The 16,757-nt window shown below is 44.1% G+C and overlaps 1 protein-coding gene across 1 annotated transcript in view; it reads right to left on the reverse strand.

The window, feature by feature from the left end:
• The window catches only part of SERPINE2 (serpin family E member 2), a 59,434-nt gene that overhangs the window by 26,639 nt on the left and 16,038 nt on the right, over nucleotides 1-16,757 (reverse strand). Inside the window, exon 2 of the mRNA XM_029069782.2 lies at nucleotides 865-1,141. Coding sequence (XP_028925615.1) covers nucleotides 865-1,123 — 259 coding nt within the window. The 5' untranslated portion in view covers nucleotides 1,124-1,141. The remainder of the gene's footprint in view (nucleotides 1-864; nucleotides 1,142-16,757) is intronic.

Raw genomic sequence — 16,757 nt, forward strand, 5'->3', positions numbered from 1 at the left:
GCTGAGGATGAGTTTGTGTTGTTCTGACATTTTTCAGGTGGCTATTTTTATAGCTCCTGTGGCTTTAGTTCTGTATTCACCCATAAATGGATTACAGCCCCTGAATTTTGAAGGTGATTCACTCAGGAGTTATGAGGGTGCTAGGTGATTTATAACTTTAAAACTGAGCAGTTGAGCAGGGACGGGACAGGGTGTTCCAGGCATCAACTCCTCTCACATTTTCCAAATGGTGAACGAACTGAAAATTTAGTCCAAAAGTCTCTTGTCCCATAAACAGGGCACTGTTGGGCATTTGGTGGGGCCAGTGCTTTTTAAAAGTGTGGTTAACCTGAAGAAAACGCACAGTCAAAGCAACGGCACCGAGGGAAGCGGCGAGCTCGTAAACACCCGTCCCTTTCCTCTTTCTCCTCTCTCCCCCCCATCCTCCTCCTGCCTCCCAGTTGAAGACGAAAGATTCAGCCTGGATGTGTGACTGAGGGAAAGATGGTGGAAGTGGGTGGGAAGGGGTCTTGGGTTAGAAAAGCAGGCTTGAAGAGAGGGGAAAATGCACCTTTGTAAGGGAGGTGGGGGGTGAGGACTAAATATCTTTGTCAAAAGATTCAAAAGAGGATCCAAAGGATCACTGCCAAAATAGTGGAGACTTCATGCGAGCGACTAAAACGAGACGATTAAGTGAAACACCTTTTAGCCTGCCAAGTTAAATGGCCTAGGTTTCTTGGTACGGGGACAGTTTCCCAGTACAAACACACTCGAGGTTTTAGAAAAAAATCTTTCTGGCGCCCTGAAAAGCTTGGAAAACCCTCCCTTTTCCCAGGAGAAGAATTGACTGAACAAAAAGCCATACAGTAGCAAGGACAAACTAACCGTTGACCCCATATCTCATGACCGTCGTCAGCTGCTGCTTCGTCTTGCCATCGGCCCCCAGCTGGAGCATTCCCAGGACTGAGGCGATCCCATGGGGAGAAATAACAATATTCTCCCGAGGTCGGGGTTTAACTATCTGATTGAAAACTTGGATTCCAATATCGGAGCCGAGTTCCTCAAGGGACAAAGGATTAAACTGGGAGCACACTGATGTTAGAGTAACTGTGGTGCAAAAGAGGAATGGAAAATGCCAATTCATGGTTCCTTCAGGGACAACCTGGAAAAAAAAAAAAAAGATTTAGAGAGCACCTCCTAGGTGGGTGGTTTTGTACTGGGTGCTAGAAAAGACTACTGCAAAGCTAGAGAAGGGGATTCATTCATTCATCCAAGAGTATTTATTGAGCACTTACTGTGGGCAGAACACTGTACTAAGCACTTGGGAGAGTACAATATAACAGTAAACAGACACATTCCCTGCCCACAATGAGCTTACAGTCTAGAAGGGATAAGAGGTTGAGAAAACATGGAAGGGCAGATTGAATCCTCTTCCAACACACTCACTTGAAAAGAAAAATTCTATTTTTTTACTGTGGAGAATTCATTTGTCAAATCACAAAGCAGAAAAAGCATCAAACGATCCACACATTTTTAGCAGTGCTCTCAAGGCTCCCTTAAGAAATAATTTTCTAAAGGTCACACTCCTAAATATAAAAAATTCAGTATAATTTATACCGGACATAGTTGATCTGTGCTTTAGAGTGCTCTTTCCGTTTGATTTGGGTATCTAATCAAAAGACTGATAATACATAGTACAGATGAGAGAAAGCTATGAGAGAAAGCTTGCCCATTTACATTTATTGTACTTGGTGTTTTCCTTTGAATTTAGTTACTTCACTGCAGAAATTTGTACTGAATTATAATTCAGTGGTCCTGTGAAGCAGATATCAACCTATCAGAAGCTTTCAGTGAAATATACTCTAACATTAAAAAAAAATCAAAATATACGAGTCTATGTCCAAAGACTCATCGTGCCCCATAAAGTTCATTTCATGCACCTGCTGAAATAATATTTGCTGGTCCAAGAGACAAAGCAATTGTCCACGTATTCATAGGTTCTAGGAAACCCATCCATCTTGCTCACTATCCTTATCAGCTTGCTTTTCTACAGAAATCATTTGTTTTTATTCATCCCAAGCAGAGTTTGCAGGATATCGCAGTAGACCCAACAATGAAAAGGAGAAGGAAGAGGAGGAAAAAGAAGAATTGTGGTATTTGTTAAACGTTTACGACGTGCCAAGCAATGTGCCAAGCACTGGGGTAGACAATTCAATCAGATTGGACACAGTCCCTGGTTCACATGAGACTCCAAGTCTAAGAGGGAGAGAGGGAGACAGGCATTTAATCCCCATTTTATAGATGAGGCATAGAGAAGTTGAGTGACTTGCCCAAGATCACCCAGCAGGCAAGTGACACTCGGGGATACATACATAAGGAATATTAGACTTAAACCCTGCCCTTGAGGATGAGCTTGGAATCTAATGGAGGAAAAAAAACCCCTCAATCGATGAAACAACCGTTAAAAGAAGAGAGGGTAGATATAAATAATAATAACAATAACAACAACAGTATTTGTTAAGCGCTTACTATGTTCTCAGCACTGTTCTAAGCGCTGGGATAGAGACAAGGTAATCAGGTTGTCCCAGGTGGGGCTCACAGCCTTAATCCCCATTTTACAGATGAGGCAACTGAGGCCCAGAGAAGTTAAGTGGCTTGCCCAAGGTCACACAGCAGACAAGTGGCGGAGCCAGGATTAGAACCCACGTCCTCTGACCAATCAATAGTACTGAATGCCTATTACTACAACTACTACTACCAATAAGTGTGTTATGTTTTAAGCACCTACTATGTGCCAAACACTGTACTGAGCACTACGGTAGATACAAGATGATCAGGTCAAACACAGTCCCTATATCTCATGGGGCTCGCACTCTAAGAAGTGAGAGAAAAGGAATTGAATTTCCATTTTCCAGATGAGGAAACTGAGGCACAGAGAAGTTAAATGACTTGCCAAAGGTGATCCAGCAGGCAAGTGGTGGAACCAGGATTAGAACCAAGTTCGAGGTGCCTGGGAAGAAAACACTAGAAGACATAATAGACATAAAATAATTTATCAATAGGACAAAGAACAGTAGCATATGGGAAAATGATAAACAAAATGACATGCACAGGATAGTGGAAATAAAAGCAGAAAAAGTGCTGAGGTGATAGGAGGGAGGATGTGTCCTGTGGAGAAGAAAAAATGTATTGAGGAGGGTCTCCTCGACTAAGTGGGATTTCAGGACTTTCAATCAATCAATCAGTTGTATTTATTGAGCACCGTGTGCAGAGCACTGTACTAAGCGTTTCAGAGAGTACAATATAACAGAAGTGGGTAAACAGGTTCTCTGCCCAAAACTCGGAAGATGGGAGAGCTACGGTCTGATGGTTCCAGTAGTGAAGGAAAGTGCAAACAGGAGTGAAGTAGAAGGAAGGGGGCCTGGGTCAGGAGTTGGTCTTTGCTGCAAAGATGAAAAAGCAACCACTGGCGGCCTTCGAAGAGCCGTGCTTTAGAAAGATGATCTGAGCAGCAGAATGAAGTTCAGAGTGGAGAGGGGAGAGGTTGGAGGCAGGGAGACCGGTGAGGAGGTCATTGTATTAGTCAAGCTACAGCATAATAATAATGTTGGTATTGGTTAAGCGCTTACTATGTGCCGAGCACTGTTCTGAGCGCTGAGGTAGACACAGGGGAATCAGGTCGTCCCACGTGGGGCTCCCAGTCTTCATCCCCATTTTACAGATGAGGGAACTGAGGCGCAGAGAAGTGAAGTGCCTTGCCCACAGTCACACAGCTGACAAGCGGCAGAGCCGGGATAATGAGCAGCAGGACCAGAATTGTGACTATTGGGATGCGGGGGGCGATTAGGAGAAACTGGAAAATGCTGTGGAGGAAAAATAATAACTACCAATTGGGTAAAGAAAGTAAGAAATAAAGTAATAACCAACAAAGAAATGGAAAGATGAGTCTATACATCATGGTTGAGCTGGGTGAAGGGATGGAATGACCAGACAGCAGGAGGGTGAGGGAAATTAATGAGGGAATGCCTCTGGAGGAGATGGCTTCTTAAAATACCTGTAATAATTTATTAATGGATCTAAACTTCTAAGTATATCAGAGTTCCTCTCTCCGCCACCCCCACCCCTGAGAGTAGAAGATTCCTGCTCCCAAGTAGTCCTTTTCTAAATGCCTCCCCAGGCATCTGGAGCTCAGTAGATGAAGACGTAGTAGACCGTAAGCCCGTCAATAGGCAGGGACTGTCTCTATCTGTTGCCAATTTGTACATTCCAAGCGCTTAGTACAGTGCTCCGCACAGAGCAAGCCCTCAATAAATACTATTGAATGAATGAATGATTACGCATACAAACTGTAATAACGTTGGTATTTGTTAAGCGCTTACTATGTGCCGAGCACTGTTCTAAGCGCTGGGGTAGACACAGGGGAATCGGGATGTCCCACGTGGGGCTCACAGTCTTAATCCCCATTTTACAGATGAGGTAACTGAGGCACAGAGGAGTTAAGTGACTTGCCCACAGTCACACAGCTGACAAGTGGCAGAGCCGGGCTCGAACCCATGACCCCGGCCATCTAAAATCCAGGCTTAAAAGTTGACCCTACATACTTTATCTCTTCTTCTCTTCCCTAGGTCTTTTTTTCCCCACTTTAAATCTCAGAATGTCTTTTATTTCTGATTACTTTAAATCACATTTTACACTGCTCACATTTGGAGACCTACTAACTCAAAATAATGTTTTCATTTCTTTGGAGGTCAAATGTTTCTTCTAGGCAAACAAATATCTATTAGGGGTATAAAGAAATAAAAATAAAAAAAAACCCTAAACATTTCAGATGAGCCAACCCAACTACTAATAAATACAGTCAACCTCAAAAACACGCATTCTTGACTATGAATGATGATCCTATTTCATTTAAGGTGTAACTTCAAGATCCTTCTGTCTTAGAATAATTCACTTATTCATGCCAGGATTAGTCAAATGTAAATGAGAAAATACTTGAGTTCATGATTACTGTGTATCAGCCATTTGCAACCAGTTGTCTTCCTCTCACCTTCAAGCTTTTACTCAGATTTACCTTTAGGCATAGACCAATCTACCTGCTCTTGTCAATCACATCATCTTTTTTAAAAGATGTATTAAAGTGAATAGGGCTTGATGCTCTGTATCCCAAGATTCTTAAGTTACTGCAGAACCACTAGCTCTTATCTTGGCAAACTCATGGAAGACAGAAAACCCTGGGGGCTGAAAAAGGGCAAAATGTTCCCTTTCTAAAGATGGCCCTGGAAATTACAGGCCTACTAGTTTAATATCTCTGCCAATAAATATACTAAAGGAAGCAATGAACATGCAAACAGCTAGAAGAATCAACGACTAGGAAGGTATGAACATAATTCTTTTGACAGCCGGTCAAGTCCATTTAATTTTTTACGGTATCTGTAAGCACTTACTGTGTGTAAAGCACTGTTCTAAGTGGGGGGGGGTGGGGAATACAGGCTGGAAACATGATACAGTCGCTGCCCCAAATGGGGATCATAGTCTAAAAAGGAGGCAGAACAGATATGAATCCCCTTTTGTTGAGGAAATTGAGGCACAGTGAAGTGACTTGCCCAAGGTCACGCAGCAGAGAAGTGGTGGGATTAGAACCCAGCGCCCTCGGCTCCCATGTCAAACTCACACTGCTTCCCTAATTAATTTCTTTCTCTGATAGTCTGGCAGGCCTTGTAGACAAAGAAGATGCAATAGATATATTCTATCTAGACACATTCTGTATGACAAGTTTACTGAGAAACTGACACCCTGCCTCCTGTCAGTCCCCACTCCAGTGCATACACCTCTCTGCTGCCCAGATCTCATTTTTCTGAAAAACAAGATAAAAGCATTCAGTTCACATCTCCCCACTCCTCAAGAACCTCCAGTGGTTGCCCTTTCTCCTTCACATCAAGCAGAAACTCCTTACCAACTGCTTTAAAGCACTCACTCAGTTTGCGCCCTTCTACCCGATCTCACCAATTTCCTACTACAGCCCAGCCTGCATTACTGGACTCCTCTCGCCCGAGCTTGCTCATCTATTTCACTACCAACCCCTCTCCCACATCCTCCCTCTGGCCTGGAACTCTCTCTCCTTCCAGACCACCACTCTCTTCACCTTCAAAGCGAATCCCAGCTCTGCCACTTGTCAGCTGTGTGACTGTGGGCAAGTCACTTCACTTCTCTGCGCCTCAGTTCCCTCATCTGTCAAATGGGGGTTAACTGTGAGCCTCATGTGGACAACCTGATGATCCTGCATCTCCCCCCGTGCTTAGAACAGTGCTCTGCACATAGTAAGCGCTTAACAAATACCAACATTATTATTATTATTAAGGTCACATCTTCTCCAAGAGGCCTTCCCTAATTAAGCCCTCTTTTCAATCAATCAGTTGTTTTTACTGAATGCTTACTTTGTGCTGAGCACTTTACTAAGCCCTTGGATGAGTACAAACAACTATATTAACAGGCACATTCCCTGCCCACAGTGAGCTTACAGTCTAGCTGGGGAGATAGACATTAATACAAATAAACTCCCCGACTTCTTCTCTTTTCTGCAACACCTACACATTTGGATCCATACCCTTTGAGCACTTGATATTCACTCCACAATCATCCCCACAGTACCTATACACACGTCCATAATTAATGTATATCAATATCCATCTCCCCCTCTGGACTGTAAGTTCCTTGAAGACAGGGAACACGTCTACCAACTCTGTTATACTGTACTCTCCCAAGCGCTTAGTACAGTGTCCTGAATACAGTAAGCACTCAATAACGATCACTGATCGGTTGATGGATTCTAGGATCACGCACTCAAATGATAATTCTCAATGGTTTGGTGTCAATGAGATGTGTGCATCGGGAGCAGGGGGGTGAAATCTTCCCTATCCCTTAGGGTTCGGTTAAATCAGATTAGTTTCACCCAAGATCCTTATCGAAGACCTAGATGAAGGAATCGAGAGCAGACTCTGCCAAGTTGGGCAGGGATAAAATTCAAGGACTTGGATAAACTGGAGAAACGATCCAAACCGAAAAGAGAATGCAATTCAATATAGGCATGTCCAAAAAAGTAGATAATACAAATTCATGATGAGGGATGCTGACTAAATAACACCCAGAAAACAAAGACAGACCTGGAGATAGTAGGAGCCAACTACATACAAGCTGCGTATGAGTCGCCGACGGGGTATCGTCGTATAAAGAGTCAGTGCATCAGTGAGGGCATCATGAGGAGGTGCCGTGGGCCAGAAAGTACTCCTAGGTTCTGTTCTGCATTGGTCAGGTCTTCTTTAGAGTGTTATGCCCAGCTCTGGCAACTCTTCTTTATAAGATGGAGAAATGGATAGGGTACAGAGAAAAAGGTGATGGAAAGGCCAAGGGAAGATGAAATAATAATAATAATAATAATGTTGGTATTTGTTAAGCGCTTACTATGGGCAGAGCACTGTTCTAAGCGCTGGGGGAGATCCAGGGTCATCAGCTTGTCCTACGTGAGGCTCACAGTTCATCCCCATTTTACAGATGAGGTAACTGAGGCACAGAGAAGTGAAGTGACTCGCCCACAGTCACACAGCTGACACGTGGCAGAGCCGGGAGTCGAACTCATGACCTCTGACTCCGAAGCCCAGGCTCTTTCCACTGAGCCATGCTGAAAGGGAAAGACAGGGGGAAGTAGGGAGGAGAAAGACAGGAGGAAGAGAAAGACACGGACTAGAGGACGGGCTTGGGAATCAGAAAGACCTGGGTTCTAATCCCCGCTCCACTGCTTGTCTGCTGTGTGACCTTGGGCAAGTCACTTAACTTCTCTGTGCTTCAGTGACCCCATCTGTAAAATGGGGATTAAGACTGTGGGAGAGGGACTGTGTCCAACCTGATTAGATTGTATTTACTCCCACATGTAGTACAGTGCCTAGCACAGGGAAATCTCTTGCATCATGGCTCAGAGAAGCAGTGTGGCTCAGAGAAGCAGCGTGGTTCAGTGGAAAGGGCAAGGGCTTGGGAGTCAGAGGTTATGGGTTCTAATCCCGGCTCCGCCACTTGTCAACTGTGTGACTTTGGGCAAGTAACTTCACTTCTCAGTGCCTCAGTTCCCTCATCTGAAAAATGGGGATTAAGACTGTGAGCCCCACGTGGGACAACCTGATTACCTTGTATCCCCTTCCCCCACACTTAGAATAGTGCTTGGCATATAATAAATGCTTAAAAAATACCATCATTATTATTATGATTGTTACTACTTAACAAATACCATTAAAAAAAGAGGTGGAAGAACGGGAGGCGAGGGAAAAGGAGAAGGAAAAATTCAGAGTTTTAACCCCTGAATAACTGCAATGACCTCTGTTCTTTAATCAGTTCAGGTTCAAGGGCCAGACCTGCCGACCATTTCTGTCACTCGATCTGCCTCACCAAGCAAAGTTAAGCCCCGTCATATTTGAGAAATGATATTTCTGAAGGATTTTCCAGGCCCGCATAAAATTGTTTGCCATCTTTGTCATTCAAAAGTAAATTCCATTTGGAAAAGTATTGTGTCAAATGAGAAAAATAACGGCATAATTGAAGCCAATTAGATCTAATTTCAGCTTTTATTGGAGGCAGTGGATGAGCCGATTCCAGGTCAGTTCTACTGTTACTTTTAAATCACTCTCTCCCCTGGGGAATTGCTATCCTAATATCATGCAAGAGCAACGTGGCCTAATGGAAAGAGCATAGGCCTGGGAGTCAAAGGACCTGAGTTCTAAACCCACTCCCTCACTTACTTGAGTGTGACTTTTTAACGGTATTTGTTAAGGGATTACTATATGTTAAGTACTGGTCTAGGCACTGGGGTAGGTCCAGGTCAATCAGGTTGAACACAGTCCCTCTCCCACATGGGGCTCCCAGACTAAACGGGAGGGAGAACGGGCATCGAATCCTCATTTCACAGATGAGGGACTGAGGCACAGAGAAATTAAGTGACTTTCCCAGGGCCACACAGCAGTCAAGTGGCAGACCCGGGATTTAGAACCCATGTTCTCTGACTCCCGGCTCCGATGCTTTTTCCACTAGGGCACGCTGCTTCTCTAACTTCTCTGTCAATCAATCATAGTTATTGAGAACTTACTGTGTGCAGAGCACTGTACTAAGTGCTCGGTAGAGTACCAACGGACATGTTCCCTGCCCACAACGAGATTACAGTCTAGTGCCTCAGTCCCCTCATCTGTAAAATGGGGATTCGATACTGTTCTCCCTCCTGTTGAGACCGTGAGCCCCATGGGACCTGATTATCTTGCATCTACCCCAGGGCTTAGTACAGTGTGCTTAGCACATAGTAAGCCCTTAACAAATATCACGATCATTACTATTATCACCGTGAAATATATATAGTGACGAGGCCAAGTCGATTCCAATCATCACCAAATGCTGACTCTATGTTTTGATTATTAAACAGTACACATACCCAAGGGCTAAGATAGGACTTAAAGGTCAGCCTGATAAAACGTTTGAAAAATGATTTTATTTTAGAATACCCCATTTCCTTGAAACAGTCACCCCGGGACGATCACTCGAGGTGTCTAACGTTGCATGTGCAAGAGGTCATTTCGGGTCTCGGGAAGCAGCGCCGAAGCCGATCGCAAGCAGAAGCATTTCTCCTCAGGGGACGGTAACAGTCCATCCGGACATGCCATTTGGTCACGGACTTAGAGAAAAAAAGCAGCAGGAAGTATTGAGGCTACTGGCTCATGGAACAGTATTGTTTTACTGGGCTGGAATGGCTTTAACAACATGCAACCCCTGCTTGGGCTCTTTGGCCAGTCAGTCAAGAACGAAATGGCAATTATCACCATTTGCGTAGCTGGCTTTTACGGAGTTTATTCAGCTGTCCGCCAATACATATCTCGAACGGGAGAATGGACTCAGCTTTGCAAACTAACACAGAATGGACTCTGGCGCTTTCTATTTCAGCCTTTTTGGGCTCCGCACACGGTAAGCGCTCAGTAAATATGATTGAAGTCCCGTATTTTCTCTGTGCCTCAGTTTCGGCATCTGTAAAATGAGGATGAATACAAGTTCTCCCTCCTCCTTAGACTGTGAACCCCATGAGGGGAGGGGACTGTGTTCAATCTGATTTTCTTACATCTACCCCGGCGGTCAATAAAGTGCTTGGCACGTAGCAAACGCGACAGTTATTATTAGCCTTTGGAATGGAAATCTATGTACTCCCCATCTCATTCTTAATCTAGTTTGGCTGTCGTCAATAGCATATGGTATATCTTGCAATTTGACCCTTACTTACACAACCATTCTAAGATAACTAATAGCAGCACCCAAGAGCCCGGAGCTATTCTTCTACAAGCACTGAGATAGCGCAGAAGGAAGGGACCATGAATAGAGCAACTGTCCTGGGCATCCATCCAGCCAGGCTCTCAGTCAAGCGGTCTGTCAGTCATACTTATTGAGCACTTACTGCGTGCAGAGTACTGTATTAAGCGCTATTAATACAGCCGGCCCTGCCAGCGGAGAGACAATCCCAGCCCACAGCGGGCTCACAGTCTAGAAGGGGGAATGATGTTATTTGTTAAGTGCTTACTACGCGCCGAGCACTGCTGTAAGCACGGTGTTAGATACAAGTTGATCAGATTGGCCCAAGTAGGGCTCACAGTCTAACTCCCCATTTTACAGATGAGGTCACTGAGGCCCAGGGAGGTGAAGTGGCTTGCCCAAGGTCACACAGCAGACAAGTTATAAAGTGGGGATTAGAACTACGTTCCTTTGACTCCCTGGCCCGGGCTCGGTCCACCGGGCTTCCATCTTAATAACGTCCCTGCTGATCTCCTATAATTAATGGAGAAGTCATCTGTCTCACACCTAATTGCCGTCAGTTTCTTGTCCAGAGGTCAGCCGCCCGGCACTTTCAATTAACTTTCTACATTGCATGCCCTCAGGGTTTCAATTAAACAACATCTTCAGATGTTACCTTTTTTGGTGGACACAGGAGAAAGGGAATGGGCAATCTTGCACTTAGCTTTAAAAATAGCAAGGGGAGTCTTACGATTTGAAAAAAGTATTTAAAATAGCGGTGATCTTATAAAAATGGGGAATTTAATTCTGTCAGCTTGTCTGTCCAGATACCTAATGTGGCAAGTTCAACTGTCTACTGCAGACAGAAATACAACCCTTAGGCTAGATTGTGTTGATTAAATTAAGCTTCTAATCGCAAGTCCTTGGGACTTAGTAAAACTAACAAGCAGCCTTGTGAGGAGCAGTGTTGGCTAGTGGAAAGGGCATAGACTTGGGAGCCGTAGGACCTGGATTCTAATCCCAGCTCTGCTACTTGTCTGCTAGGTGACCTTGGACAAGTCATTTAACTTGTCTATGCCTCGGTTTCCTCATCTGTAAAATGGAAATTCAATACCTGTCTTCTACTTAGACTTTGAGCCCCGTGAGGGGCGGGGACTGTGTCTGACCTGTTTATCTTCTATCTACCTAAGCACTGAGTACAGTGCTTGGCACCTAGTAAGTACTTAAATGCCATGATTATTAATCCCAATATTAGTCTTACTCCTTAGTCACAGCAGAGGACCAAACAGTCGTTTCCCTCCAGTATTTAGAACAGGGCTTGGCATATAGCAAATGCTTAACGAACACCATAAAACAAAAACAAGACCAGACTTTTGACTGGGCAGTGAAGCAAGGCCTTAATACTGCTCAAAATTTTCTAATGAAACAGAAGAGTGAATGTTGCCAAAATGACCAGTAATCACACGCTGTTGGCACCCCCCGCCAAACACACACACACACACCCTCCCTTACCCCATCCCCAATTTGTCTTTCACCTGAAAGAAATCTAAATAGCACTGCCTGTACTGAAGGGCAGAATTGCCAATTTTAGGGAGAGAAAATGTAAAATGGTCATAAAAAAAAAAATCAGCCTTCTACAGCCCCAAATTTTTCTCAAACCATTTATTCTCTCAATGTTGCCTCATAAATTCTAGTCAAGCTGCAGGCTGACAAATCTGAAAGCTAAAACCCACCTGACTTTCTCATCTCTAGCAGTAAGGGAACACCAAAGACCCAGCAGGTGTACTTGAAACTCTTGTTTTGAAAATGATTCTGGGTCAAAGTAGCCCCAAATCCCCAAATAAGGAAAGTCTGGTTATTCCTGCAGGGAGGCTTGTGGAGTTAGTTCAGTTTCTTCCTTGGAAGGAGAGAGCTGTCCATCCATAGAAGGATACACATCTGAGGTGGATAAAGGCTGCTTATTCTCAGTTCCCAACAGCATTTTTAATGGAGGAGGAACCAGAGTATATGATCATCATACTAGGGATCTCATGGGTCTTTAACTCTCCAGTCTCGACTGGCATGAGAAGAGAGGAATGAAAAAAATCCATACTTGTCTGTCAAGGTGAGAAGCAGCACTGTCTAGTGAATAGAGCATGAGCTTGGAAGTCTGAAGGATCTGGATCTAATACTGGCTTCACCACTTGTCTACTCGGACAAGTCATGTAACTTCTCTGTGCCTCAGTTACCTCATCTGTAAAATGGGGATTAAGACCGTGAGCCCCATGTGTGACACGGACTGTAACCAACCTGATTACCTTGTACCTACCCCAGTGCTTAGTGCAGTTCCTGACACATAGTTTGTGCTTAATAAATACCATTTTTAAAAAAATTATGGAAGGAGGAGCCATATTTTCCTTTCGTAATAATACTAATAATTATGGTACTTGTTAAACGCTGATTATGTGCCAAGCACTTTTCTAAGCACTGGGGTAGATACAAGTTAGGTTGGACACAGTCCTTGTCTCATACTTAATTATAGGAGAGGTAATGGAGGCACAGAGAAGTTAAGTAACTTGTCCCAGGTCACACAGCAGACATGTGGCGGAGCCAGGACTAGAAGCCAGGTAGTAACTTCATGACTCTTTAGGTTGAGCAGACATCACTGCTACCAAATCAGCAACTGAGTCCGCAATATCCTGGGGTACCCACCTGCATAGGACTTTTGTTTAGGGGAGGAGATATCTCCATGTCAGCAGGACATGCATTTGAAAAGCTTTTTGCTTCCTGGGGATGGTTTAATCTGAGCCATTCACATTCACCTGGGGTTCCCCCCAGGGAGAGCAATAGTCATTATGGGATGGGGTGATGGATGGTATTTAGGACTGAAGAAGAGAATAACTGTTCCTATACCCACATTTTATGCTCTGAAAACCACTGCTGTCCTTTCCCACTTCCCAAAGGGATGTAACTAGATAGACTCTTAGGTGAGAATGTAGATTCAACTGCCACTTCAGTCCTTCCAGGGCACCTAAGCACTTGGGTTCTCGAAACCACAGCAGAAGTTACTTATTTTTAAATGGTTTTGTTAATAATAATAATAATGTTGGTATTTGTTAAGCGCTTACTATGTGCAGAGCACTGTTCTAAGCGCTGGGGGAGATCCAGGGTCATCAGGTTGTCCCACATGAGGCTCAGTGTTAATCCCCATTTTACAGATGAGGGAACTGAGGCACAGAGAAGTGAAGTGACTTGCCCACAGTCACACAGCTGACAAATGGCAGAGCCGGGATTCGAACCCATGACCTCTGACTCCCAAGTCGGGGCTCTTTCCACTGAGCCACGCTGCTTCTCGTGTTAAGTTAAGCATTTACTATACGTGCTAGGCACCCTACTAAGCACTGGGATAGACACAAACGAATCAGTTTGGACACAGTCCCTGTCCCACATGGAGCTCACAGTCTTAATCCACACTTTAGGGATGAAGAAACTGAGGCGCAGGAGAAGTGGAGTGACTCGCTCATGGTGACACAGCACGAGAGGGTCGGAGCCTGGATTAGAATGCAGGTCCTCTGCCTCCCAAGCCCATGCCCTTTCCACTAGGCCATGCTGCTCTGTTATAGTTTACCCTCTCAAGCACTTAATACAGTGCTCTGCACTTAGTAAGTGTTCAATAAGCCCAGTTGATGGATTGTTTGCCAACTGAGAAGACAGCTAACTGGAAAATTAGGAGAGTTGGTGCAAAAAATCCAAGCAGAGATTGATAGCGTATGCCAGTTAACTAAAACACTTACTATGTGCGAGGCACTGTACTAAACACAGGGGTAGATATAAGTTCATCAGGTTGGATGCAGTCCACGTCCCAGATGGCGCTCACGGTCCTAATCCCCATTTTACAGATGAGGTAACTGAGGCAAAGAGAAATTAAGTGACTTGCCCAAGATCGTGCAGCAGACAAGTGGTGGAGACGGCATTAGAAACCAGGTCTATCCATGAAGCCATGTTGCTTCTCAGGGTGTTCTTTCGGTCATCTTTTTATGTTAATAAAAATGAGACGACATACTCCAAAATTCTGTGGGCATACAAACTGCCGCTTTTAAAGTAGGTCATAGTGAATTAACTGTTTCACAGTTTTCAGTGTTTAGTTGAAACGAAATAATATTTATATTTATTAAGCAATTCCTGTGGACTATATATGGGAGTAGATAAAAGATGATCAAATTGGACACGGTCTCTCATCCCCATTTTACGGATGAGGAAATTGAGATATAGAGAGGTTAGGGGATTTTCCCAAGGACACAAAAACAGCCCCACAGCTTCTGCCTCACAGTTGCCTCCTTTTTCCAGGACCTTGGATTCTGGCCCCTAGCAACTCTAACAGTATTCTGGGACAAGTGGTGTATTAAACAAGTCTGACTGTTGAAGTCTACACCCCAGTGCACTTTAACTGAGGAAAGTTCTTTAACCCATCTCCACCTAGGATCATTTTCATAACTGCCAACTGCTCCAAGAGCTCTGGGAATATTTTAAAAACACCCTCCTATCAACTGGTGTCATTTTTCCAGCTGAGAGCTAAAAGAGGGCTGACGATGTTGTCTCTTTTCTCTCCTTGCCCCAGGAGATTTATAGAACGATTGCCTTTTTGCATCTGGGTAAAAGATAATTTGGGGAAAGATTAGCAGAGGTCTCCCAGTCCCTAGAGACCTTTTGTTAGAATAGTCGAGATTGGCCAACCCGAGAAGCCTTAGCAAAAAGCCCCTCCTGGGTGAGACAGATTGAAACTCCTTGGCAGAGCAGGAAAATGAAGTTTACCCAGCAAACAGTCCCCACCATGCCAGGATCTAGCTATTGCCTTTGTGCTTTTTCCAAGGTTGCCAGGCTCATGCAACAAGGCAAAGTGTTTTTCCACCCTCCTGGAACTTAACTGGGACAGGATCAGTCTGAGGATGTTTTATATAAAGATATTGGAGGCCAGACAAGTGCCCTTCTAGTGGTCATGAGAGCAAATGATGAGAGTGAATGCTAAGAGCTGATTAACATTATAATCTTGTTTTTAAGTTGCATATCTTCAGGAAAGGCTCAAGACTGACAATTTCTATCTTTGGTCCTTGGCCAGGAGGGTTTTTAAAAGTTGAGTTAAGTCTGAATACCCTTAATACAGAAGGAAATGATGGGAGGAAATCCACAAACCTTCCCCTGCCCCACCCGAAGAAATGAGCAAAAAAGTCCCCATAAATTTATTGCCCCCACACACTCCAAGTCAAAACGGTAAGCAGAGTTTTGTGATAAAAGTTCTCAGGGAGGCAAGTCTCGGTGAAGAAGCAGCATAGTCTACTGGAAAGAATACAGACCTGGGAATCAGAGAACATGAGCTCAAAACCCATCCCCACTACTTACAACCTGCATGACCTTGGGCTAGTCACTTTACTTCTCTGAACTTCATTTACCTCATTTGTAAAATGGGGATAAAACACTTGTTCCCCCTCCTTCAGCCTGTGAGCCCTGTGCAAGACAGGGATTGAGTCCAATCTAGTTAGACTCATCCAGTTAGATTGAGTCCAATCTAGTTAACTTCATCCAGTGCTTGGGAGAGAGTAAACACTTAACTACTACAATTACTACTATTGTCATCCATATGATTATTAAACCACTTCTTCAAAATTTGATATACTTGAATCTGAACTTTTGAAATCTATCCTTTAAGTTCTTGATATCCATCCTAACCTCAGCCCCACCGCACTTACGTACATATTTGTGATTCAGTTATGTTAATGCCCGTCTCCCCTTTCTAGACTGTAAACTCCTTGCGGGCAGTGAATGTGTCTAGCAACTCTAGGGTCTTGTATTCTCGCAAAAACTTAGTACAGTACTCTGCATACAGTCGGCACTCACCAAATACCACTGACTGACTTTAAAAAGCTGCTGTCTTCAATCTTCTTGAACCCAGCTCAGCTCAGGATCATTTCCATAACTGCCAACTGCTCAAAGAGCTTTGGGAATAGTTTTTAAAATACCCACTTATCAACTGGTGTCATTTTTCCAGCTGAGAGATGCTGTCTCTTTTCGTTCCTTGCCCCAAGAGATTTACAGAATGATTGCCTGCCTGACTGATTGATACCTGGTGAGCTCTATGACTCAGAAGAGGAGCTCCTGTTTACCAGGCTCTGAGGGGGAATGCATTAGATTTGGAGCAAAGGACTGGATGGGGAGGAGGAGGGTTTTGGAGGGTCCCTTTGGGGAAATATCTAGGATTGGGTGGAATTCCGCCAATATTCTGTGTGACGTGATTACATGACAAGCCCGGTGTGACACATTACACATGCAGTGTATGTCAGTTACTTCTGGGTTGGAAAAGGCACATCCTGTTTTCACGAGTACCGTTAGGGGGTCACTTGACCCTCACCTCCACCCAGAGATTGAGATTCCTGCCATCCCACTTCAGCAGTGGGTGCACTGAACCTGCCTCATTAATAGTAATAATAATAATGAATAAC

Source organism: Ornithorhynchus anatinus, chromosome 7, assembly GCF_004115215.2.
Source record: "Ornithorhynchus anatinus isolate Pmale09 chromosome 7, mOrnAna1.pri.v4, whole genome shotgun sequence".
Taxonomy (NCBI): domain Eukaryota; kingdom Metazoa; phylum Chordata; class Mammalia; order Monotremata; family Ornithorhynchidae; genus Ornithorhynchus; species Ornithorhynchus anatinus.